General features: G+C 44.1%; 1 protein-coding gene across 2 annotated transcripts in view; it reads left to right on the forward strand.

The window, feature by feature from the left end:
* cnot3b (CCR4-NOT transcription complex, subunit 3b) overlaps positions 1-14,047 on the forward strand; it is a 33,996-nt gene extending 19,949 nt beyond the window's left edge. For both annotated transcript variants that reach the window (XM_040121776.1, XM_040121777.1), the window contains exons 8-19: positions 348-476; positions 829-919; positions 1,760-1,893; positions 3,347-3,403; positions 3,574-4,558; positions 5,059-5,164; positions 5,698-5,845; positions 8,398-8,494; positions 8,823-9,024; positions 11,477-11,609; positions 12,117-12,242; positions 13,522-14,047. In XM_040121776.1, coding sequence (XP_039977710.1) covers positions 348-476; positions 829-919; positions 1,760-1,893; positions 3,347-3,403; positions 3,574-4,558; positions 5,059-5,164; positions 5,698-5,845; positions 8,398-8,494; positions 8,823-9,024; positions 11,477-11,609; positions 12,117-12,242; positions 13,522-13,620 — 2,307 coding nt within the window. In that variant the 3' untranslated portion in view covers positions 13,621-14,047. The remainder of the gene's footprint in view (positions 1-347; positions 477-828; positions 920-1,759; positions 1,894-3,346; positions 3,404-3,573; positions 4,559-5,058; positions 5,165-5,697; positions 5,846-8,397; positions 8,495-8,822; positions 9,025-11,476; positions 11,610-12,116; positions 12,243-13,521) is intronic.
* The last annotated feature ends 13,187 nt before the right edge of the window (positions 14,048-27,234 follow it).

The raw sequence follows: 27,234 nt of genomic DNA on the forward strand, positions 1-27,234 counted from the left end.
TCTAAATGCCATTTTGTTCTTTGCTATTTCAATGAAAAATTCATGTCGGTTTGTGTTTTGCATTGGAATGAATGAATCTTTATACCAAACAATAAAAAGTGCTGTCCAGACTGATGACATTCTGTCGACAGCTTTTTTTAATCCTTTTTAATGTGACCAAATTGAAATGTTTCTTCAAAGAAAATATGATTTCATTGCAGCCTTTGTTCAGAAGGAACATCCTCACATATTGCAGAGTCTGAAAACAAGACAACAGTTTTAATTCTTTTTTATTTAAGTATTTGGAATCCCCACCTTCATCTGTCCCCCATTTCCTCCATTGCCTCACCCCCGTTCTCGTTGTACAGAAGCAGGACCGGATCGAGGAGCTGAAGAAGTTCATTGAGAAGCATCGATACCACATCCGGATGCTGGAGACAATACTGAGGATGCTGGACAACGACTCAGTGCAGGTGGAAGCCATCAGGAAGATCAAGGTTTGTTCACGTCTTTAGAAAAAAGACTCAGGGACAGATTGTTTTTATATATAATTTCTTAGTATTTTGCCTTTGTTTGACGGGTCACAGTAGACTATGACATGGAACAAAGCTCCCCCTTAATCGAAGACATTATAGTAACTGTTACAAGTCTTAACCGCCAGGACACCACAACATCCCCCACAGCTCATAATAACTAGCAAACTGCACTTTAAAGTTGCAATAATTCTTTTTCTATGTAAAATCAAATGGCGTTGTTATGCACAATTCCCAAAAAGATCATTTGGAATATTAAATTAGAAATCAGAATTAAAAGAATATCTTTTCCTTTACTTGATATTTCTTTATGAAGGATGATGTGGAATACTATCTAGACTCGTCGCAGGATCCAGACTTCGAGGAGAATGAGTTTCTATACGACGACCTGGATCTGGAGGACATTCGTAAGTAGAGAAGGAGCTGTGTTGAACCCAGTGTTAGTTCACACTGTTAATGCAAAGTACAAATATGAAATGCAAAAATCCTACCAGGTTAAAATACAAGAAAATAATCAGAACGTAACAGCGGAGGTGCAGGTAGAGCCAAAAAGCCATGAAGAGGCTCATTGTGTTGCTCCCATGAGGAGAGAACGTCACAGTTCTAGAGCAAGTAAACAACAGATAATGTCATCCATACCCTGCTATCATCGGCGTAAACCTGATTCTTCAGTCCTTTGACACATGCAAACTCAAAATAAAACCTGTTATTGTTTGCAATAAAGAATTTAACTCAATTTTTAAAAGCTTTGGAAAGTAGATGTTCTTTTAAAAGAATTGGCTCGTCACGGCTTTGGTTTGGTTGTTTCAGTGTAGCGGAGTTGGTCAAGAGGTTCAGTCATTGTTGATGATTGCTGAGCAGGAGTCTGTTGTCTAATTGGATTTTTGAACTTCACATCAGTGTACCTGCAGATCCACCGAGACCTCTTTGACCTTCACATCTGAACTAACTGCAGAATTTCTGCTGATCACATAACGTTTACATAGAGAAAGAAAAGCACAGATGTGTTTCTTTTTCTATGTAGGAAATGGCTTGATTAGCTCTATGGACCTAAGCTTAGATCAGACTGGGTCTCGGCTAAGTTGGTCTGGACTCCAGCTCTGAGCGTTGGTGGCTCCTAGGCTTTATAGAGATAAGCCCACCAAAGTACTGTGAGGCTCGTAATAGTAATAGTGTTAACAGTGTCTTTCCACTCAGTTCAGGGCTTTTACTGAAGTCTTCTCCCTCCGTGTCTCTGCTCCCTCAAGCTCAGTCGCTCGTCGCCACCTCCCCACCGGGGCACTCGCACTTGGAGGACGAGATCTTCCAGCACTCCAGCAGCACACCCACCTCCACCACCTCATCTTCACCCATCCCCCCCTCACCTGCCACTTGCACTACGGTATGAAAACTTTAGCTGAAAGTACTTAACACTTTTCTTCCTCAGAGTAGTCGGCCTACAAATTGACATTCTTGCACTTTTGACATTCAGAATGTGTTTTGTTTTTTTGTTTTTTTTGGTATTTTTTCCTTTGGTCATGAAATTTATGCAACATTTGGAAGTTTTGCTTCCAAGATTCAGTGAGTATAAAAAACATCAGGCTCAAATTTGGAGTCGCAAGGTTTTTTCTATGCAGTTACAAAGGAATTAAGAGCAATTTGGGCCCTTCTGGCCGCTCACCAGGTTAAAGTCTGTACCTTTACTCATTGTGAAAGCTTTAATCCTGTTCTTTTCAGTCTTCACTGTCTGATCTCATGAGTAAAAAAGGCCTTGAAATAAAATTTAAAAAACAAGGAAGCTTCAAAACCCTTGACCCACTGCTTCTCCACCAAAAACAAACAATCTACCAGGTTATTATCTCTTCGTTGACCTTTGAATTTTTCATTAACCTTGGTAATTTCTGAAGATTAAGCCTTTCGCTGCTTCACTGTGAGTCAGCTCAGGCCTATATCTAAAATATAAAGATAATTAAGATAAGATAATTGCCTTTGTATCTGCTATTGTAGTGCCCTGCCATCTGCTCTTATTTTTCTGCTGTATTGTCATTATATCATCTGTTATTCCTATCCGCCCACATACAGAATGTAGTGAGAGTAGTTATTATATGTCTGCTGTGTCTGAATAGAAGGCGAGGTGCTGTTGAATGCTGCTGAAAGGAAGTAATACTTTGGCACGAAAGGGAATGTAAAAGATGGGATGTACAGTGTGCCGCAATGATTCCTGGGATAGCTGAAGTTCGGTCGCTGTAGTTTTAACTTTTAATTATCCAGGAAAGGTTGCTGGAAATTGTTGTAATTTTCGCTTTAATGAAACTGAGATCTGCTCGGCATAGTCACAGCCTTCTAATACCGACACAAGTGTCACTTCGCAGAGACGTTTTAACAAGCAACTTTCTGATAGACTACAGTAGAATTTAGATTAGGCTAGAACAGAACAACTAGAGTAGAAAAATTACAGCTCACCAAAACATGAAAGCAGCACAAGAATATTTAATATGTAAAACAATTAATGTGTAGAAGAAATGCGATAACAAGAAACTAACAAGATTTAAAAAAACATGCAAACATAAAGTGCTCTGCAGTACACTAGTAAAAAATACAGATAAAATACTTAAATCAAGCATGAACCATTAAAACATCTCATAAAATACTGTGGAGCAGGATTTGTGTCTTAGGTTTTTGAGATTAAAAGGCTAATTGCACTTGGAATAAAAATACTTTTTGGAGGCCAGAGGCACCATATTGCTCCTGCTGGAGTCTCACACCGAGGAAAATAAAGGATGTCTGACAGAATTCAAACTGAAGCATAATCACAATCTCCTACATGTCATTCTTCATGTGTGTTTTTTTTTCAGGAGAACTCAGAGGACGACAAGAAGAGAGGACGTTCAACAGACAGTGAAGTTAGTCAGGTGAGTCTAAAGACACTGAAAGCTGGTGTCCATTTTTGTCTCTTAGTGATGAATTCAAAACCACGTCTGCAATCTCCAGGAGTAGAGAAAGCTATTACGCAACAACATGAGCAACACTTCCAATAAGCACCTGTAGACAACAAGTTAATGTCCTCTTACTTCTTTTCCAGTCACCTGTGAAGAATGGAAACCCCTCCTCCTCGTTATCTTCCTCCTCCTCTTCCTCCTCCTCCTCCTCCTCTTCCTCCTCCTCCTCTTCCTCCGTCTCAGGACTGACCTCATCCTCACTGGTCTCTATGGCGACCATCGCTGGGGGAGGAAGCAGCGGCTCTGGGGGCAACAGTCATCACGGCAACTCGGGGGGTCTCCTCTCCAACACTTCCGCTGGCAGCTACAGCAACGCCACCCAGCAGCAGCTGCACCCATCAGCGCAGCAACAACAGGCCAAAAACTCAGTTAGCTCCTCCTCCTCAGCTCCTATCACCAACTCTAGCACCTCCACCAACAGCCACCCCGCCTCCGTGGCCTCCTCTCCCCCGAACGCCAGCGCACAGGGGCTCCTAACTTCAAACTCCCAGCCCCAGGCTCCGTCGGGGCCCACGCCAACCTCCAACAGCTTCGGCCTCGGCTTGGGCCTCTCTCTGGGGAAAGGTGGCATGTCTGGCTCCATCACCACCAGCCCGATGTCCGGGGGCCTTGGTTTGTCAGGGATGCCGGCATCCCTGAGCACCATGGCGGGCCTTCTGTCCAGCTCCACCCCAGCACCCTACGCTCAGGCAGCTGCCTCGGGCACGGTCGGCTCCGGCTTACCTGGCTCTCTGGGAGGCGTCAGCACCACCACAACCAACAGCGCGGTGGGTTCCATCGGCAGTGGAAGTATCACAGTCGGCGGGCCGACATCTTCGACGGGAGGTCTGCTTGGCGCGGCGGCAGGGTTGAGCGGCGTCGGCTCTGGGATTCTGGGTTTGGGTTCCAGTCAGTCGGGGTTGCAGGGGTCTTCTCTGGTGTCACCGAGCCCAGTAGGAGGCCTAGCTCCAAGCAGCGGCGTAGGAGTCATCGGGAGCAGCTCGGGTCCAGCAGGGAGCGGAGTGGTGGGAGGAAACTCGTCGCTCTCTGTCAGACCGCCGAGCCGACAGAAGCAGAATGGTAGCACTAGTGAGTATCTGTCTGCGGGAGTGATTCATGCACGAATGGAAGAACGATGCTCAGCGCTTTTTCCAGCATCTCTAGACCTTTAAGAAAAGCCAGTGGAGGCTGGAAAATCCTCAAAATTGTCGTTTTGGCACTGATTTCAGTCGCAAGTTGTGACTAATGAGTTTATCAGCAAGTGATTACCAGAGCAGCAACATCTGAGGATGTTCTTTAAGTACCGGTGCTGTGTGTGTGCAGGCATCTCTTAACTGTAGCACCACTTTTTCTGTATCTAATAATGCATCAGTAATACAGTTTTATCTGGTGGGTCGTATTTTTCATCACGTAGTTGTGTATCGTTTCATAAATGTGGATTTCTGAAGCCTTCAAATCCCCCTGCGAGTCCTTACTATTAATTACCTACAGTGTTTACAGTTGAGTCACAAAGCCGAAGACTCAGGATTGCATTTTCTTTGACGTTTATCTCGGCTTTGTGTCCCCTGCTTGTCTCCTCCACGTCACAGGTTACAGTGCTGTGGTAGCAGACAGCACAACAGAGTCCGCCCTCAATAGTGCCAGCCAATCGCAAATCAGCCAACCCTCGTCTTTGACCTCCACAGCCAATCAGCCGTGAGTATGATGGAGCAGGTTATCCTGGGGTCATCTAAAACTGTGGGAACATAATCGTCCCTTATTTCTGTTTCGTTGTTGTTGCAGCAGCAGTTTTGGGCTTTTGTTTTCTTAGTGATATTTACTCTTCGATAGTAAACGAATAAACTTGTTTCTAGTGTAGGCACTATAATATATAATGCTATACTGTTTTACTATTTTGTCATCGTAGAAACCTTTCACCTTTCGATCCCTGACTAAACAGTCGGATCTTTCTGAAGGAAACAGTAATTTTTGCAATAATTTGTATCTAAATATTTAATGAGGTCCTCCCAGTACTTTCACTGGGACCAACTGGGATAATGGTTAAAGGCTTCATCCACATACCATATAACCGTTTACATTTCTGAATCTAAACCGAACATGCAGAAACTTAAAAGCCTTTAAACTTTTTTTTTTGTCTAAAACTGGTCTTTGTTGCTCCCTCTCTGACCCACTGACCCTCTCTCTCTCTCTCTCTCTCTCTCATGTTCCCCCTCTCTCCCCCTTCCCAGTAAGGACACTGGTCCCAGTTTACTGGGCTCTATGAGCTTGTCGTCCAGCTCTCCGTCACCGGCCTCCTACAGCGAGGCCAAAGTGGCGAGCGGCGGCAGCCTGCTGAACGGGCCGCTGTCCTACTCACAGTCCTCCGATAGCATCAAGGTGAGGAGACGATGACGCACTCCAGCGCGCACACGCGCACACAAGTGCCTGTTTAAAAAGAAAACAACTTAAAATCTTCACAGATTATTAACTTGCATTCAAACACAGACACAGTAAAAACTGGTTTCGCTTCCAACAGTTAAATCCAAGGAGGATGATGATGGTCTCATGACCACTGTTTGTATATCAAGCGAATTGTTTCAGACTTCGCTAACAATTTTTAACAAAACTGCAGAGAATAATGAAAGAAAATCCATATTTAAATCGATTACGCCACGCAGCTCAACATCATGTGGTTGTGGTACAGCCTCAGTCACCCTGACCTGGCCTCTCTGAGGAAACACCTGAATTCACTTGTGTAATTCCTCATTACACAGTGATGAAATGGCAGCTAAAGTGCACTACAAATTGCTGGGTATATCTGGCGATTCCATGCACATAAGGACACTTCAGAATAATTTGTTGTGTGAATAACAAGCTGAAACTGTTGACAAAAGCCACAAGTGAGTTACAACCATCTACTGAATTTTCCAGTAGTGTTTTTACAGCTGTTTGAAGGTATTTACGGTGGCCCACACATTTCACTACATTTCTTTTTTTAGCAGTTCATTCTACACACCATAACACAGGTGTGCGCCTTTCTAAATCACCTTTGATCAACTGAATTTGCCACAGGTGGACTCTAATCAAGCTGTAGAGATCTCTCAAGGATAATTAAAGGTGCTATATATAAGTTTTTACTACCGCTACAGGGCCAGCGTTAGCATTAACTGCTGTTTACTCACCGAGCGCTTCAGCCATCGTTGCGTGTACAAGAGGTTAGAATAGGTCCTCTGAGCAGCGATGCTTCTTCATCCTCTGGTGTTGGACTGAAGGCAGACTGGACGCTACGGTGACTCACTATCGTGGTATTATGAGACTGGCAGAGGCTAGATGTTTAGCATGCTACCTTGAGTAGAGGAAAAGAAGTGATAGAGAGAGAAAAAAAAAACAAGAGTTAACCCTGGCGTTGCTTTCCACCAGTGGAGACAGCTCTTGGTGAGTAAGAGAACGAAGTTTGATGCTGATCTCACAACGTTTCTTGTAGACTGGTAAGTAACCAGCTGTTAATGCTAACGTTGGCTATGTAGCCACAGTAAAAACTCACATGTAGCACATTTAAAGCAAAGAGGATCCATCTGAGCTCATTCTAGAGGGCCACAGCAAAGGGTCTGAATACTTCTTAATGTAGTAGTCAGTTTTGATTTATTTTGATTATTTTATTTTATTTTTTCTATTATTGGTTTTTCTTTGTAGAATGAATTGCCAAATGTATATTTAATCACTTTTTAAATTAAATCTATAACACAGTGAGGTGTGCAGCAAGTGGAAGAGTTGAATACTTTCCAGGGATTTCCTGTATCCAGGGCAAGAGTTTAGACACAGGCTTCTTGTGGCTTCTTATATTTATGTACAGAACGTAACTACCACTGCCCTCATGGCTACTGTTTTGTATTTCAAAACATTTTAGACATAGTTCATTTTGCAGTCGGCATATTAAACGTCCAGGTGCAGTACATGGTCAGATGCATTCAGACACCCTGATTTGTGACTATTGAAGCTGTTATTCCAAAACCGTGGGCATTAATCTGCTGCTATAACAGCCTCCACCCTTCTGGTTTCACTCTTTCCACCTGCACCGGGTTGCATGGTTTTGCACCAACTCAGCCAAAAGCGCATAACCGAGGTCCAACACGTCGGGCCAAGTTGGGCGATAAAGCTGATTTATGCTTGATGTAAGCGGTTAACGGGAGTCTTACCGTCTGTATCATTGCATTAATTATTTCCCCAGAGTAATTGTGTTTACTGTTTTTAATTCATTTTAATACTGGCAACGGCGGGAGGGTTCACCTTGTTTCACTGCTGAATATTTTGTGCGGTCACTGTATTTACTTTGTTTCGTTCATGGTGATAGAGAGCGGGAATCGGGGTTGAATCAGGTTGCGTTCACTCTGATCAATCTCTCCCAGTATTGGAAACCAGTAGGAGAAAACACAAGCAGCCCACGTTGACCAGTCACAGTTCTTGCCGTCCTCATGTGGTCTTTCAATAGCCCCCGTAGCTCCAACGTGTGGTAACGTTTCCCGAGAAGCTGCACGTCAGTTAGTATTCGCATGGAGCCGCTGTAACCCCTGAACACACAAGTATAAATCCAGGTTGAGGCCCGGCTCACAGTCTGTGTCCCCGTTCATCCCAAAGTGTTAGCTCAATATTGTCTAAATTATCCCTTCACTGATACTAACCATGAAAGACAGGGGAATGCACATACTGTTGTCATATTGTGTGCTTCAGAAATCTCTCCCTAACTGCCTGATGTTACGTCACAAGCATCTTTTTTTGGGGGGTGGGGGGCACAGGAGCTACCAAAACAAACAGCCCAAAAGTAAAGCCGAAGTGATTTCAGTGACAACATTGTCACTGGGGTGGGAACTCGAGCACGGGCAGGTACGACAACTGCGCACACGTCCAAGAGAATCTGTTTCCCCATGAGTCACCTTGTCTGTCCTCATCAGCCCCAGGAGCCTCTGAGCAGCCTGAAGTCCATGGCCGAGCGAGCAGCACTCAGCTCAGGGATGGAGGGAGACGTGCCTTCCCTGCACCTCACCCCAGGTAACACACACACACACACACACACACACACATATTGTATATATAGCTTAATAAAAGGAGATAGAGGGTTGCCACAGAGCAGAAGTTTAATGGAACAAAATGTCATCTCGCCTCCCACTCTCAGCCTCCTCTGAAAAAAAAAGATTGCTGATGATATTATCATCCCTGACTCAACTTCTCTCTTTGTCTCTCGAACTTAAATCCTGAATCCCTCCCCCTTCTGCGCATCCCCTTGCACTCGCCTCCATCCTCATTTTCCCTAAACCCTCACCCTTTTCTTATCCCTAAGTGTTCCTTTCTCAATTCTCTGTCTTCTGTCTCTCCTCAGACATCTTCCCCAGCAGCACTGCGGCCCCCTCGGGGCCCCCGTCAGCACCTCAGCCCTCGCTGTCAGAGGTCAGCATCCCCCCGTCGTTGGGGGTCTGCCCGCTGGGGCCAGTTCCCCTGTCCAAAGACCAGCTATACCAACAGGCCATGGAGGAGGCGGCGTGGACGCACATGCCCCACCCGTCCGACTCCGAGAGGATCAGGTGCAGAGAAATTTTATTTTGCAACCGCAGCTTAGTGCGTCCTCGTGCTGGTATCTGCAGCACGGTTGGAAAAATCAGACTTTGTTTTTCCTTGAGGACTTTATTGTCCAACAGTGGTAGAAGAAGCACTGAGAGTCCTAGTATCCATTACATGAAGTCCTGCTTTCAATAGCTTACTTAAGGAAAAGTACAGAAGTTTTAGCAGCAAAGTGTAAAGTATCAAAAGCAAAAGTACTAATAATGACTTTGACTTACTGTTACTATTCATGATTATTATCGATGTCTTAATATGTAACCAGATGTTTTATATATTGTCAGTTAGTCTGTAACAATGCCTCATATTTTATGAACTGATCGTATATTTTAAATGCAAAAAATTATGATTTTTAATCCACTACGCTCCTCAAAACTCTACCTAAGTACAGTACTTGGGTAAATGTACTTAATTACTGTCCTCCGCTGTTGGACAGCAAGAGTTAGGCTCATTATTTTAGGTTTCTATTTAAAAATGAATCTGTTTTTATTTTGAATTATAATAAAATTGATAAAAAATCGAATGGAAAAACAATCATTCTAAAATGTGGCTGAAAATCAGTTTGTAAAATAACAACTTGCAGCTTAAACACTGTAGTTAGACAGTTTTTTTTAGCTTCTTGGGACCGTGGCACCAGCAGCTTATCTGCGTCCTCTTCATTTGTCTGTACTTTCTGTTACTGGAAGCGTTTTCTGAGCTGTGTTAGTTGTTGAATGTTTAACGTACACGTCAATGATACAGTATATTCTGGCAGCACATAGCATGACAGAATTAAAATCTGGTGAGAATTCAATGTAAACCGATCTGCTGCTTTAAAAAGTCCAAAAAATTGAACAGACAAAAAAGAGCCTTCGTCACTGATGACGTTAACAGGCCTCCTTGGAAAGAATAATGCATTTGACAGGAAAACTTTAATTGTTTGCAGCTTTTCTTTACCATAATCAGCTGCAGCACACAGTTCATTAGCAGATTAATCACCGTCTCTAGTTTAACAGTTTTTTGTTTTTTTTCTCTTCCCTTTTTCTTACTCAGAGCAGGACCTTGTTGATGTAAACTGTAGTGATAGGTTTGATTTTGTTGCCGATAATAATACTTAAAGAAAAATTGTTAGAAATTAGTTTAAACAGACTCGTGTGTGTGTGTGTGTGTGTGTGTATATATGTGTGTGTGTGTATATATATATATATATATATATATATATATATATGTGTGTGTGTGTGTGTATATATATATGTGTGTGTGTGTGTATATATATGTGTGTGTGTGTGTGTATATATATATATGTGTGTGTGTGTGTGTGTGTATATATGTGTGTGTGTGTGTGTGTGTATATATATGTGTGTGTGTGTGTGTGTATATATATATATGTGTGTGTGTGTGTGTGTGTGTGTGTATATATATATGTGTGTGTGTGTGTGTGTATATATATATGAGTGTGTGTATATATATATGTGTGTGTGTGTGTGTGTGTGTATATATATATACACATATATACACGTGTATATATATATATATATACACATACACACACAGCAGCCACAATTAGAGGACAGATTATAGTGACACTGTATCTACAATGCTGTCAGCCCACACAGGCACAATTGACATTTAAATCCAAACACTCAAACCCTCTTGTCCCACAGCACCTGTTGTGTTTCACAGCCAGAGGAGGACAGCCACACACACACACACACACACACACAAACATACAGAAACATACAAACACAAATGCACGCATTTAAAAACAAGACTCTGGCGTCAAACGCTTGAATGAAAAAAAACATAAACAAACACATGACAGGAAAATCTTTCTGCCTGTTTCTTAATATGTATAATATACTTCCAGCACACACACAATATCACATACTGTATTCTCCACTTTGCTTTATTCTAATTAATAATATTAGTGACCTGCGTGTCTTAGATTGTAAAGTGTGTTGAGTCAGATACTGTACTGATGGTGTGAGTGTTATCGTGCCAAACTTTATGCCCTGTCCTGTTTGTTTGACACAGTTATTACTGTCGGTTACACACTGGCACTGCGCTCGGGCCAGTGGAAACAGAAGGGACCGTGTGGCTGGTCACTGATCTAAAAATACGCGGTTTGGATGGAAAAGTGCATCTGGGCAGAGAGTGTGACCCAGTGGTGAATTTTCCTACTTTGTGCGGATCCATCAGGGTTAATCGATCGTTCCCAATCGTTTTTCATTGAAATGTGTCTCTTCAGCACTTCAGGTCACTTGACAGGTTAACGTTTGGCTAATGTTTGTGCTGCTACTTGTCCTTGACCTGCCGATCTGACCGATGACCGATGAGGCTTTTTCTCTTGTTTTTCCACTTGCACTAGAACTTCTCGTTTTCCCTCCTCCCTCCTCTGTTACGTGCCGTTAACAGCCTCCCTCTGTGTCCGTATTACAGGCAGTACCTGATGAGGAACCCGTGCCCCACCCTGCCTTTCCACCACCAGGTGCCACCGCCCCACTCCGACACTGTAGAGTTTTACCAGAGGCTTTCCACGGAAACCCTCTTCTTCATCTTTTACTACCTGGAGGTAGGCTGCGTGATTACCGCCTAAACGATGATACAAGCACACAACGCATTTACTCATTCGGCAGAAGACGTCTCACAGCATCGAAAATATTAACAGTAAATGTCAGGTCTGAGCTCAGGTTCTTCATGAGTTTGATTAAAAGGCTGAAGCGTTGACGTTTGAAATGGTGAATTCTACACCTAAATTTGATTGGGAGCAATTCATTTAGGCCCATTCTTTGAAACTTTGAAAGGATGCAAAGGAAAACCTAAAGCCACCTGAGGTGAGTCGGAAAGAAGAAACTGCAAAAATGTCCTATACAGCTGTTGGTTCACAAAATAACTACTGGCGTGTACTTTTTGAATAGTACACTACATACAAATATGAGCATTTCTTTTCCTTTACATCTGCACCACAACCAAAACGGTATTTTCTACGTCACCATGATGTGTTGCTCATTACGGTCTTCTCCTCTCCTGCTCTCCAATGCTGTCCGTCCCCCCTTTTCATCTCCTCTCCTGTCCGCAGGGCACTAAGGCCCAGTATCTGGCAGCCAAGGCCCTGAAGAAGCAGTCGTGGAGGTTCCACACGAAGTACATGATGTGGTTTCAGAGGCACGAAGAACCCAAGACCATTACTGATGAGTTTGAGCAGGTCAGCGTCACATCTTTAACCTCTCGTGGAGAAAGTTTGTAAGGGCGCTGAAGGCCCGTACCAGTGTTTTTGTGTATTTTAGCCTGTTTAATACAAACGGCTCACACTTAAACCATACCGCTGTATTCTAGAAATCTCTCATACTTCAGTGCAGACATTGTTTTTTTTAATTTTCAAATTTAATCACGCACATAAACTGCAATAAGTTTACTGTATTAAGATTGACAACAGTTGATGCAGACTTGATGTTCACCGTGGTGGATTATACAGGTCAAAGAAGTTTAAAGAGTCCGCTGTATTTTGGTTTTTTTTTTTATACCCTACAGTTTTGACTGGAGAGCAGTGAGTGTCTGAAACAGTGGGGGAGGGGGAAAACTTCCAGACATCTAAAATTTCACTGCATCGGTTCAAAAATGATAAGCAGAAATGTAAATTAAATAGGATGTATAGTAAAAGACCTTAAACTTGTAAACAATAGTCATTCAGTCTGCTTAGAGGAACCCTGTGGAGCTTTCTCATAAACAAACAAAAGTTCTGTTTACATCCAGTTTCACTCACAGAACACACTGTGTGTATCCTTGAGCTCAGAATACGTCCTTCCACATGAAACACTGTTTTTTTTTTCCTTGTTTATTTTTGTTCAGTTTTGCCTTGTTCATCCCAAGTTTTTCCTGCGGTTTTTCTTCTTCCCTGATTTTGTTGGTGCTTTCCTGCACGTCTCTGTGCGTTACTGCCGCCCGTGGCGCGGTGGATTAGTGTGAGGCCGTCAGCTGTGTATCGCGTATCGCGTCACAAACAAAACGGGAACCCACTCGTAGAAAAAAACGCTCCATAGAGCTACTATAGGTCAAAAACTCCAAAGGAAACCTTTAATCCCACTGATGACAGCAAAAAAAAAAAAAATCCCTGTCCTCTTGGCAGGTTACGGCACAAGCTTTAAAGCAGAATCTCGTTCCATATCTGGTAGAAACTTAATGTTCTTGATACATTTTTCAAGATGAGCAAAATGACTGCACCGCGCTGTCAAAGTTAGAAATGAAAAACTGCAGAGCAGCAGGTACATTTTCGCCAGTGTAAAAAGGAAACCAAGCGCCTGTAGATTCTTTTCCTCACAGCTGCTCTAGTGTTGGACAAAACAGCTGCGAATATCCGGGATATGTCCCTGGCTCAGACAGTAAAACCTGTTTTCTAGAGCAGGTTTTAATTCTCCGGCAGCCGATTGACATTTCATCGATCTGACTCCCTCTTTTAATATGTTTTTCGTATGCTTTGTTTTTAGGGAACCTACATTTACTTTGACTATGAGAAATGGGGCCAGCGGAAGAAGGAGGGTTTCACATTTGAGTACCGGTACCTAGAAGACCGAGACCTCCAGTGACCTGCAGGGAGAAACGTGGACGGACGGCTGAGAAAGTGAGAGATGGACGGGTGGACGGAGATTTAAAAAAAACAACAAGCAAACAAAAGAACGAATGCACGAAGAAGGGCGGTCCACCGGCCGACATTCCTGGATTTGACCCCAGCTCGCTGGGGGAAAAGGAGACGTTTGGGCCTCAGGGGGGAGGGTGGGGCGAGCGGGGTTGCAAAGACACATTTGAAACCCCTCCCTCCCTCTGACCCTCCAGCTCCGCCTCATCATCCTCAGTGATTAACTCCTCCCGCCCTGTCCTCCCTCTCCCCCTCTCCACCACCTCCATCATCAGGCCTTTTATTTCCATCTTTTCTTGAACTAGAACTTTCTTTAAAACAACAAGAAGACTTTTGGTTTGTTTTGGCAGATAAGACACAAAAAAAAAAAAAAAAAATCACACCTAATAACCAGACTATCATGTGCTTTTCCCACTCTGTGTTATCCCGTTTTGTTGGCTTTAAAAGCTGTTGCTTATATGAGCCCCTTGAGAACCAAAGAAAATTGGTTAAGCATACAGTGCAGGCTGTGTCCCCTCTCTAGACTGACTGAACCTAAAGAAGCAGCTAACGCAGAAGGTCCGGGCCGCAACTGCTAATCTGTGCTGCAACATCTGTCGAGCTTTGGGCGCCGGGTGACGCAGCAGCAGGGCAGCGATCAGCCGAAACCCGTGACTCCGTGAGATGGTCAGAGGGGACGGGGACTGACTTCAGATCAGTTCGGCCCTTTTATGACCCGTAACCCGAACTCCTGAAAACCCGTAAGGCGAAGGTTCTGCTTTGTTTATCCACCGTCACCGTTACAGCCCAGGACAACTGGACTATGCACGTAGTCTCAGTTTATTAGGTACGCCGCGCTGACATTAAACCACTCTTAACAACGCAGTCCTGCAAGAAATCCAGCCCTCATGAAAAACACACAGTTCGGTTTTTGGTTGATTCGACTTTAAGATCATTTTGGACGACGTCGCTCGTGACGCTGTTGAACATTAACAGAGAGCAGTTTCTATTATTTAGCCTGCTCTCATTGATGCAAGGGAAGTATAACAAACTAATACGAACACGTGGCAGCATAGCACACCACTGTTCAATAGAGCCGAAACCATTAGTCGATTATTCGTCGGTCGACGGAAAAATAAACCAACTATTTTAATATTCGATCAGTTGTTTCGGTCATTTTTTTAAACAAAAATAGGATTTCTTGCTTTTCTTTGTCATCCATCTTTGTAAACTAAATTTGTTTGGTTAACAAGACAATTGAAGACGTCGTGTTCAGCTCTGCGAAGTTGTTTGGGGCATTTTTAGGTTTGACTAAACGATTCACTGAAAAAATAATCACCTGAGGTAGGATTTATCGCAGGACTGATGTATTAGACGTATTAGTTTAGGCCAGGTGTTCCTAATAAACTGGCCACTGAGTGTACGTCGCTGAAAAGGCAACATCAGGCAAATGTCATCACTTTTGTGCGTTTTTTCTTTTTTTGTTTTTTTTCAGTGGTTGGGACAGACAGTGGACGATGTGGTGCTAATACTGACTTTCTTTTGCATTTACATGAGGTGGTTTTAAAAGTCTTCATTAATATAGTGTTAATAGAAGATCCCCACCTGCAGTAGGAGGTTGAGACCAGTGGAGACCGGCCCCGGCGCCGGCGACCAGCTCTCCAGAGCCGGGGCACGGCGCTCAGAGCGGGTCGGCTGTCGAGCTCTCGCTCTGCTCCACGCCGCCAAAAAAAAAAAAAAAACGTTCCACTCGATTCTCTCCTGAACCCGGTGGAGGAACAGACTCTGGGATATATACAGCACAATCACTCCTCCTCTTTTGTTTGCTTTTGTTCCGTTTTAAGGAAAAATAGAATACAGCTATGCAACCTTCGGTCGCACTTCCCACTGCTGATAGCTCGCCCCTGGAAACGCGACGTGATCGTGAAAATCCCACCGCGACCCAAACGTCGGCGGGAGATGTGGCTGAACCGTTAACGTACGCCCTTCTCCGATAGTTGACACGACGGGTACACTCAGCGGCCACTTTATTAGGTACACCTATACAGTCTGATGCAGACAACTGCTCTGCCATAAAGTCTTTTACGATGCCTCCAGTGTTCAGTTCTCATAATAGTTACACATTTCTGACAATAGCACCAAAAGCTGAACACTGTGGGCTCTTGTATCGGATTTGCATTGGGTCGTCCACGTGGACCTGATAAAGCGGCTGCTGAGTGTGTATAGGACGGCAGCAAAACACACTCTCGTGTGAATCAGAATATCGCCTGTATGCTGAAACTCACCTGCAGTACCTCTCTGAACACGTCCCGCGATATGAATTGCTATATTTACCAGCTGCTGCGTTGCCGCTCGAAGGTACCTGACCTTGGATTTTAGCGGTGCCGAAATTTTGCTTCAGGGACTCGGCCTCCAAGGCGGTGCGAGCTCGACGGAAACCAAAGCAGAACCGGCGATAGGCTCGCCTTCGGTCCGGGGCCCATAAATTCTTGTGGTTGAAAAGTGTTTATGAAGAGTTTGGCGTCCAAAATCGTCCAAAAACCGGATGTGCTGTGGTGCGAGGCGAGGTCACAACCGAGATCAACCCTCGTGCCGACATCCCTGGTAAATGTTGGCTGCTAAAAATGAACTCTTCTTCTGGATGTTGGTAGGAAACAGTGGCTACACCGCGTTGTCCTTCCTGCCCTGCTGCTGCCGCCGCTGCTTGTTGAGCCTCATGGCATCAGCGCCGGTGACCCTTAGAACCCGACCTCTCCACCAGTAAACCCGCCGCTGGTGTGCAGTGACTCGGCCTTCACCCAACCAGACTGCGGTAGCTCAAACACCGACCTGACCGTCTGCTCCCCGGGGTGGAAGAATAAGCACAACCACCAGATAGATGTGGGTAAACGTTGGTTGTGGGTTGCACCACAGGCCTCGCTCACACTTAACTATCTTTGAGAGGCGCCGTTGTTGAATTCTTGTGAAGCGGTAGAAGTGGCTGGCTCATTTTGTGAATCTGCCAGCCGCCGCGGTCTAAAAATATCCCGCCCTGCCTACTCCCATCTCGCCACGGCGGAGGAGCGTGACAACACAGCCGCTGTGGTGTTGGTAGTAACTGTCTTTTACCTGGTGGGCAGAGTTATGTCACGGTTTGGTTTCCGAGGGAAGGGACCACACATGGAAAACTCGAATTTATTTCAGAGTTTAAGGTCAACCTCTGCGCCTGGTCCCGAGCGTTCACAAGCGTCTGTGGCGCAGCCGTCGATCTTGTTTCTTTAAATTAAAGGGTCAGTTCATCCAAATTACATATCAAAACCAACAACCAAACAAACCATTTTTTCCTCTAACAGTATCTAGTCATGCAGATAGTTTTGATTCTCCCCCTCAAGGTATTTCTGAGGTTTTCTGCCTCCGTTCCAACACGGTGGGGGCGACTGCGGTTTTATTTGTGGTGCTCGCAGCACTGAAAAGTTAAAACGGCAACACCCGTCAACAGGAGCAGTGTCCCCGTTAGTCTGGAAAACCCACGGTCCTCCCAGTGTTACAGTTCTCACTGGATCCTCTCCAAACCACAAAAATAGTCCCTGTGAAGAGGCTTCACAGTTTCAGGATCTGGGGCTAATCCAGAGATGTTGCCATAGATTTTTTTTTTTTTTAAGTTATTTTAAGAATACTGGATTTGAGGTAGGCCACTCTAGAGAAGATAGTTTCCCTCCTTAAAAACATTTAAAGCAAAAGTTCGACCTTTTTCCAAATGCCTCTATTTGCTTTCTTTTAATTCAGATCTCACAGAGATTCTCTCAGCAAGAAAGCAAATCAAGGCATTTCCCAAAGCGCTGAACTGTTTCTCTCAGGTTTGTAAATCGCGGTATCGACCCAGCGTTACCCCCCCCCCCCCTCTTTTTTTTTTTTTCCAATATCTGTTTCTGAAAAAAAAGCTTTTGAGGACAGGAAACACTTCGACACTCGTCCTGTCGGGAAAGTTTCCCTGAGACAGTGTTAATCCGAGGAGGGACGAGTCCTCATCGTAATGTGGCTTGTTTATTAGTCACGGACTCGCTCTCTCCTCTTTGGCCCTTGAAGCCTCAGAATCATTTTGTCCGACGCCGTTTTTCAGAGCTCGTCATCCGTGACGGACGTGGTGGGAGACGCCGCGAGCTCGTTTTGCGTCCTCCGTGGCGGCGAATCACGTTAGCCCAGCTTACGGAAGCTCCTGCAGGTTAAGCTGGACCAACGAAAACCCTCGGAGGGCCGACTGACTCTGAAAGGCTCGCTCTAGACAGACTGGAAAAAACGCTCGCCATAATAAGGCTACACAACCCATAATGCAACACTCTCTGTGGAAGACCACGGTCCTCTCTCCATTAATAAATAATACCTGATGATGTGAACACGTAATTGTCTCATTCTTTGAATAAAACACGACGCTCGCTTTTTTCAAACCTAATCTCCGGGAACAAAAACATCGTCTTATATTCGGGCCAGATCAGAAAAACGTGTCTTTTCTCCTGCAGAGATTCTTTAGTCGGCTGCTCCGTGAAGAAAAACTCAGAACCTGAACCTGCTCAACTCGAGACGTTCCAGAGGTTAAAAAAGTAAACGTGAGGCATTTGTTTGTAATTTGGGTGAACTGCTCCTTTAGCGAATAAAGCCCCAGTCTCCCTCCTCCTCTCTGTGCTGGGGAGCGCAAACGGAGCGACACCAGCACCGCCGCCGCCTTCTCCTCCGCTCTGCCCCGTGTTCACGCTCCGCAGGGTCCGACCGAGGCGACCGGGCCCGAGACAAACACACACTGCCCGGTTCTTACTACCGACGAGTCCCGGTTTGAGCTTTTCCCGCATCCTGCTGCCAACACACAGCACCACAGCTTAGTCTTGTCTTCTTCTGTTGTTTTTTACATTCGGATTTTGGTCCACTTTTCTCACCCTCCTCCTCCTCCTCCTCTTCCTCTCTCTCTCTGCCGGTCAGCTCCCCCTCCCTTCCCCTCCCCTCCCTTCCTCTCTTCATGCCAGGTAGATATTTCCTTTGTTTCTCAGGAAGTATTTGATAGATCATTTTATGAGGAAATGTATCCGCCAGCAGCTCCCGTCGCCACAGCACAACAACAACTAAATAACTTTCCCTGACAGATTACTACCGAAATTTTAATTTTTATCTATATTGGTTTGGGAATCTCACGAGCGTTTTCCCCTCTCTTTGCTCGCCAGTGGCTCGAGGCTTTTTTTAAAAAAACAAACAAACAAACAAACAAATATTATCCTCCAATGTTTGGAGCAGCACCTGGAAGAGAGAACATCTTTATATTTTGTATTTTTTGAATTAACTGTGGTAGTTTGTATATTTTTTTTTTCTTTCCTTTTTTCAGAGATGGGGAAAGCATTTTAAAACCCAGAGGAGAACGAGGACCCTGTTCTTTTTAAAGATCTTCTCAACAGGAGTGTGGTGTGTTTTTATAGCCAAACAGACAGACAGACAACTCTACACCAGTTCACTTGACTGACAGTCCTGCTTTTAACCTTTTTGTTTACTTTTTTTTTTTTTGACAAGCGGAAGGGATAAGAGGTCAATCCGAGAGCCGAAATGTGAATCTCTCCCTGCCCCTTGACAAAAGTGTTGTATAGACTCTCATTCTTCAAACCTCTCCTCTGTTTTTTTTTTTTTTTTTTCTCTTTTCTTTTTGTTTGTTGTTGTTGTCGTCAGACAGCATGGAATAATGACACTTGCAAAGTGGCGCTGAAAAAGTAAATAATGAGATAACCATGAATAAAGGATTGTAAAATATTAAAAGAATTACTTTTCAGAAAACCGGGCTTGTGTTGTGGTTTGTGAAATTACTGTAGCATATTTTGTAGAATCACAGTGTCGAACACATCAAGGTCAATGAGGCAAAAATACAACATTCAAGCTCCTGGGTTGTCCGTATTATTACAAGAATCAGCATTACCTGGAAAATATCAGATTTCTTGAACAGTAAAGAAGAAAAAAAAATACAACAAAAGCCGCAGTCAAAGTTAAAACTTGTGCCAGGAAGCAGGTTGTTCAGAGGGAATTGTGGGACTTTTAGTTTCTTCAGTGCATCAGTAAATTAATTCACTGAATTTCAAATTAAATCTGCTCAAAGTGACATTTAAAGTATATTGCGGGAAAGGAACAACTGGCCATTTATCATATGGATCAGTAAATAGTGTGTTTGTTTATTTCTTTAGATGATAAGAAGCTAAATTCAGTGTGAATTCCACGACAACACGAGGTTGGTTGTCGTGTGGCCACATTATCAGCAGAGTGACGCACAGTTTCCCGGTGCTTTGAAACTCTCGGTGTCAAAAATCGAACACGTTTTTTTTAGATTCATCTGGAATTGGACCTTTCCAGGATTTGTCGTAAATACGACGTAGATAAAACCGTGCAAAAACACCAGTATAGTCCTTTAACACTGCATTTAATTATCTATTAAAAGGCTTTAAACGACCTAAATGATACTGATTTTCATCTTGGAGTAAAGTGGCCTTATTATAGTGCGAAACAATAGGATTTAATACAAAGCATTTGATACAGATTTTAAATCAGGGACCAGGAACTGAATTTGCAAAACCGCAAAGTCAAATACCAGGCTCAGGCGTGGGATCAGTATTGATGATAGCCGTGGTGTCATCAATACTAATGATTCATTACTAATAATAATACCTACAAAAACAAAATGGTTTATTTTGTGCGGTGCAGAAATTAGAACTGTTTATTACACCTTTAATTTTACACGAGAAAATCAGTTTCTTATCCGATGATGTGACCATGAGAGGAGATGGAGTCATCCCCCTTCTTGCCCCTGATGGCTGAACTCAGCCTTGTCAGACTCATCCTGAAGCGGATGGAAACGGATGCCGACGTCAGAGCGGTCCCGCCGCCGCGCCTCTGGGACCGGGACGGGCTGAAAGCCGACCGAGGCGCCCTGCGGCAGCAGCCGCCCCATTAGGGCCTCACCTGTCACTTGGCTGCCCAACACTAAAAGGCAGAGCAATGCGGGGAGGGCCTGTCGAGAGTGTGACTGCCTTACGCGGCGCGGTATGGAACAATAAAGCTTTTATGAAGCTTTAGTGGGAGAGGCCGGGGGGGGGGGGCCCATTAGCAGGAGCCGTGTTTGGCTCCAGTTTGACGTTGAGATCCTTTTACCCATCTAGTCTCTGTCTTTGTTGCTCATTGGCTCGTTGCAGCTCCCAGAGATCACCTGTCAGCAGAGGTGGAAACTAATAAAGTCCGTTTCCTCAGTATTGTACAGTTCTGAGGTCTTTTACCTCCATTTTTTCCCCCTTTTTTTGCTGAAATTCAATGTTATAATGCCGCTGTGTGCTCTGAAATGAAAGCACAGAACAGATACACTGAAGATTTAAAAAAAAAAAAAGGAATCAATCTTTTTGTTTAACACTGAATCTAAATTTGTGACTCATCCAGCAGCCGAACACGCTCCTGACGTTCTCTCTACGATGGAAATGAAACATTGTTCGAGAAGTTCGTCCCAACCCTGCCGCAGAAGTTCCCATAAATGTGTTGCTCCTGCAGGTTGCTTTGCTTTCACCTTCCGTCCAGTTCGTCCCAGACCAGCTCCACAGGGGTTCAGGTCTGGAGACTGTGCTGGTCTGGTTCTTTTCTTCTAATGTTTTGGGTCATTATCTTGCTGGAGGGTGAAGCCCTGACCAACCGGTCTGTCTTCCTCTGTCTCTTTTCCTCACCATTCTGATCCTACTTCCTTCAGTACAGTACTGTCCCAATAATGCAAAAATAACAGCTCTGAAATAGTGACCTAAAATTTACTATAGCCATATTATCAATATGATAGAGAGTAGTAATAATAAGCTAAAACATCAAAAGGCCACCTGTATTTTATACTTCCATTGCACGTTAATGTCTGAAAATAATGCATCACTCATTAAGGAGCCATTTAGTGCAAATTGACCACTTGAACTTTTCATAGTTTAAGCAATTTTCTGCGCTTGTCAAAGTCAGAATTTGTGCCTTAAGGAAATTTTGACTATATGACTTTTACTCAGTGGAGTATGATGGATATGAATATCTATATTTTATTCCATTCCTTGGATTTTTCTGTTCACGTCGCCTGAGTTTCTATTCACTGACCTCATGTCAGTAATTGAACCCAACTGAAAGACGAAAGGCTCCTGGGTTCGTTTTGCAGCGACGACTCTGCCGCTCCCCTCGGCTCTACGGAGCTTCGTAACGCGTTTCAGCTCACTGTTCGTCTGTCCAGCCGCAGTTCGACCGAGCGTCTTCCCTCTCACCGTTCTCGTAGCGCCCCAAAAAGCCACCGCGCAGGCGCAGTCGGAGACGAGCGGGCGAACGTCGTAGAGCACTTAGCAGCTACAGAGCCAGATGGTCCCCGCAGTCGCTGGTGGAGACCAAAAACTAAAAGGAGCTAAAAGGAGAGTGAAGGGTTAAAAGAGACAACTGAAGACTTCAGCTGTCAGTCTCCTTTTCAACTGCTTCTCACTCTTTACTGGAGATTCCGGCTTAGTCTTAATCAATAAACACCAACAAAACAAAACCGAAGGCCTAATTTCCTCAAAGATCGTCATACCACCTAGCAAGCAAATCGCCTGCTGAAAAAATACTGTTAGTGGCGACTAAACAGGGACTTAATTTGAACCATTGTAAAACCATTGAGTGACGGTTGTTTTACTGCAGAGTCGGACGTGCCAGAGTTAAAATACCTGCGTGTTTAGTGTCACTATCAGCGTTTTATTATCTTTAACCACAGAGTTTGTTGCTACTTCCGCACTTTTTAGCGCCAAGTCTGATATATCGCAGAAGAAAATTTGGACTCGGATGCTGGCGGGAGCGCTGTTTACTGGCGGGAGACTGGCGATTATGGAACACAACGGAGACCCTTGTCTCTCACTCCCTTCACTTCCTGTCGCTGACTCACTAATAAAAGCATAGAATACATAAATAAATAAAGAGCCTCATTCATTGATTAGATGCGGCCCTTTTTCCACACGTTCACACCTTCCACTGATTGGCTCCTTCACAGCCCGTGTTGCTAAAGGGCACTTCAGCAGTATGACCTCCCCCCCCTCCCAAAACCCAACCAGCCCCACCACACAAACACACACATTTTTCTGGATCCCCGCCCTCACCTCTGGGCTACCACCGCTCCACTTCTTTACACTCTGGCTGCTTTCATGTTGGTGAGCCTGAGTGACGCTTGTTTACTCCTCGCACGATTTTACCTCATGTAAACTGTAGGCGACATATGGAGATGTGCCGCCATATGGCCCGTGTTTTGCTGTGTGGCAGTGCGACGGCTGCAGAGACTCTCGCTCTTTTTCTTGGATGACTGGCTGCATGTACACCACATCATAACACAACTTAACCCAGGTCAAGGCCTGCAGATGCCCCCCCCCCCTCCCCTTTTGGAGGGGGTTGTTGGCACAAGTCGTGAGGTTTCATGTGTGTATGCTTTTGTGTGTGTAAATATTATTGTTTATCTGTGGTGTGTGAGTGTATGCAGCCATGCGTCATTGTTATTCACGTTGTAAATCTAATGTTACGGATGTTTGGATGGATTCCATAAAGTTGGTGGACTGTTAAAAATGAACAGTCTAAATCAAAGCAGCAGAGGCCAAAAAAAATCCAGACTCTTAGTCCCTGATGTTGGTCAAGCTCCAAATACTCTGGAGTCTGTATTTTCCCATGATGCAAACAATATATTTTTGTTAGACAGCCCCCCCCCCGTTTAGAACACACACAAAGTTAAACTCCATTTAAACTCTCGGCAAGAAAGCAAACAAGAGTATTTCCCAAAAGTGTTGAACTATTCCTTTGTGTGTGTGTGTGTGTGTGTTCATGTTTAACTGTGAGTTTGAGTTTCAGCTCCAACTCTTCAGCCGCTGAGTTTGTGAGAACTTTTCAAGAGCCTGTTGGAAAAAAAACCTAAAATTCACCAGAGTGAAGGTAAAAACAAAAGCGGCTTTAAACTTATCCAGCGTTCGTTTCTGCAGCGTTCACCACATTAAACCTGAGACTTTTTAGTGCCTGTTTCATGGTCAGAGAACGACAGAAAAACAGTAGGAACAATAACCACAATTATAGATTATGTATATAAATCTATTGAGACATTTGACATCTTTATTTGCTGTATATAACAATATACAATATACACCAATATATATTTTTCTTTGTATAAACATATATGTATAAAACCAATGTTGGTTGCTATGGCAGGGCAGAGAAAATATTCAAGAGCTCTGTAAATTTAAGACTTGAGGGACCTGTACTCAATATTTTTAAGACTTTTTGAGACCTGCAGATCCACTGGTATCCTGTGAAACCTGTCAAACCCGCAGGATAAACTCGGACTGAACACAAATCTCCTTCCTGGTCTCCGACAAGCTGACGTTGTGGGGCTTTCAGAGGACAGCATTTGCATACGGGTCATACGTGTTTGTGTGTGTGTGTGTGTGTGTGTGTGTGTGTGTGTGTGTGTGTGTGTGTGTGCGTGCGTGTGTGTGTGTGTGCTTCCATGTGCTTGCTCATGTGTACGAGTGACGCACTCTCTGCTGGCCAGAGGACACTTTGACTCATCCCTGTCTGTTGACTGTACTGAGGTCTGGCAGGTTCACCACTGAGAGCAGCGCTGTGCCGACTGCGGCGTCAAACTCCCCCCCCCCCCATCCCATCCCTCCCTCCCCCCTGCCCTGGAGGAAGTGATGTAGAGGCTGAACACAATGAGGAAAAAGAAGAGGAGAAAACAAAAGGAGCAGAAAAAAAAACACCTCATTTTTGTTCTCTCTCCGCAGTTGCTGAAACAGAATGCACAACTTATTTTACTCGAATAACAAAATGTTAGAGTTCGTTCGTGTATAGATGAACTGAAACTGCCGTCTCAATGTGGAACATTTCTTCTGATCCTGCTCTTTTCCTTTTGAAATTCCACAAGTTTCACATCTGATAATGTAACACACAGAGCTACAGTATCTGTCTCCTCCAAAATGATACACAGATGCTGAAAATGTCCAAAAAAACCCTCCTAATTTTTAAGAAATCTCCTCTGGGGATTTCGAACGTGCAGCGTACCTTGCGGCGTGCTGGCGTTCAAGCGGACGCCATCCTGGCTTTGACCTACACACTGCCGTCTTGACGCTGATCCGTTCCTACACGTTTCGTTAGAGATGAGCGCTGGAGGTGGCGGTGCCGAAGCAGAGTCTGGAAAACGCCCCTGAGAAAGTTTCCCAGCCCCAGTGTCACACTCTGAACCGCCGGAGGCTCCGCACGAAACGCTCGCCGCGAAAAAAAAAAAACAAGGCCTCAGAAATCCCTCAGCGTCACTCTCGTGCAGTTTTAGCATAATGAGACAGTCTAAACCAGACTTCGACAGAGCACAGACTACCGAGTCGGACGGCAGAGAGGAGCCACAGGCTCACAAGATTTGAGGACCAGCAGCGACGGGTGTAGGGGCAGGAATGTCTGTGGTATAAAAGACGCGGCTTCCTCGACCATTTGGCTTAGGAAGAACGCGTGCGGTAATGAGGCCGCGATGGCCCCTAACACGTGAAATCTGTCCAACATCAGAGACACGCCAAGCTTGTTCTTAAAATAAAGAAAAAAAACAAATCCTGACACCTGCTCTGACAAAATGAAAGCAAAGAACATTGTGGAACATCATCTTGAAGTTATGAGTCATCTGAAGGACCTTGGCTGACGATGCTGTTTTCTTTTGACTGTTTTGTGTTTCATAGTTTTCTATATTGGATCAATAGTTTAGCATTAAAAAATAAACTCCTGCAAGATTCCCTTTGTTGTATTGACCAGACATCCGGCTGATGTTGGCTGAGTCACAAGCGAGGGCGTCTTAACTTGACTTTCTCAAGGCTTTCCTTTTTGTCATTTGACCAATGTGGGCTTGTGAAGGCAAACACCAACACCAACAACAATGTTAACCAGCTGTCGGTAGCTGGTATTTTGTGCCATTTCACTGTATCTTTCAATTTGACTTATAAAACCAAACTGATGGAACTCTTCTAAAGGACTACGCCACAGTTTTAGCACTGCACTCCTATAACTTTGTCCGACTCACAACAGTTTAAAAAAAAAACACAAAAAAAAACACGTTCTTCTTCCTTGTCGAAACCTGGTGCCTACATTACCCACAATGCAACTTGACCACTGAGAGTTCAGTCATAGATTTGGGCGTGTCGTGCTACCAGCGGCTAATGTAGCTTCGGGCTGCTAGCTTCAAGCAGGGCTGAGGGGCGGGCGACAGAGGTTTGGTAAGATCACTTCTTTCTAATGCCGCGACCCCAGATTTTTTCATTTCCAGACTTGTAGTCTTCAGTCCGGACCAGGGGCTGACTCACGTGACCTGAAGCAATTTGTCGGATTTCACGCAGCTCTCCCCTGCCCCACAAAGGTCATTATACAACTTTTTTTTTTACACACGCATCTGTACTCCCCAACACCTAGGCTTTAATGTGTAAAATCAGTGGAGTTCAACCATTATGGTTAGCAGGTCTTAACAAGATTGATTTTTTTTTATAAAAGCCATAGGCAGCTATTTATTTTAACCTTTTGTTTCTTAATTTTCTTAGTTTTAGACTAATAGCTCGACATTTTGGGAAATACGCTTATTTGCTGTCTAGCCAAGAGTTAGATGAAAAGATTGACATAAATCTCCCGACTGAGAGCAAAGTACGGAGCTGGAGCCAGATTATTTTAGCACAACGACCGTAAACAGGGAGAAACAGTTTGGTGATATGGCCAAAATAATTAACTCCATTTTTTTTTTTTTTTTCACAATTTCAATCAATTTTTTTTCTGTCTATATAAACTCAAGAGAAAACACGATTCAAAAATAGTTTACGTTATCAAAACTATACGCCTTCCCCCAGTAACAAGGGGACTTTTCGCTTTTTGGTTGAGCAAGAAAAGGTCTCCAGTGTGCTATCGTACACAACGATGTTTAACTAGCTTAAGCTCATGTTAGCTGCTTTTGAGCTGTGGTTTTGCATCTGGATCTGAAAAGACACGTCTCCCTGGTTCCACTGCTGCTTTTGTCTCGTGTGCTGGAACAGGTTTTGTCGTGCTGCCACTTTTAGTTTGAACAGCGTTTTTGATTAAAAACCACAGACAGTGGTTTGACGTCGGACTTTGCGAAACCAAAGCAGTTCCTCCACACAAGTGCTAGAAAGACAGACAGAGAGACAGACAGACAGGTAAATTGTTGCTCGTCATTTCTGTTTTCAACAAACAAGAGAAACAGGACGCAGTGTGTCAATGTGTGAGCTTTAGAGGTGTCGGTAGGTGTGTTTTTGAAGTCGGGATAGAGACAGGCTAGCTGTTTCCCTTTACTTCCAGTCTTTATGCTAAGCTAAGCTAAATCTCCTCTTGGTATGGATCGCTCGTTTCCCAAAATGCCAAACTATTCTGCCAGAGAAATTTAGGAAGGTGCTGCCCGTTATACGACGTCACGCAGACAAACATTACAACCAATAAAAACAAACAAATATTAAAAAACTTAAAATTAAAAACAGGTAAAAACGTGAGGTTTTTGTGTGTTCGTGTTGAGGGAGGAACCTGAACTGAACTGATTGATGTCAAT

This window comes from Xiphias gladius, chromosome 24 (genome assembly GCF_016859285.1).
Source record: "Xiphias gladius isolate SHS-SW01 ecotype Sanya breed wild chromosome 24, ASM1685928v1, whole genome shotgun sequence".
NCBI classification, from domain to species: Eukaryota; Metazoa; Chordata; class Actinopteri; order Istiophoriformes; family Xiphiidae; genus Xiphias; species Xiphias gladius.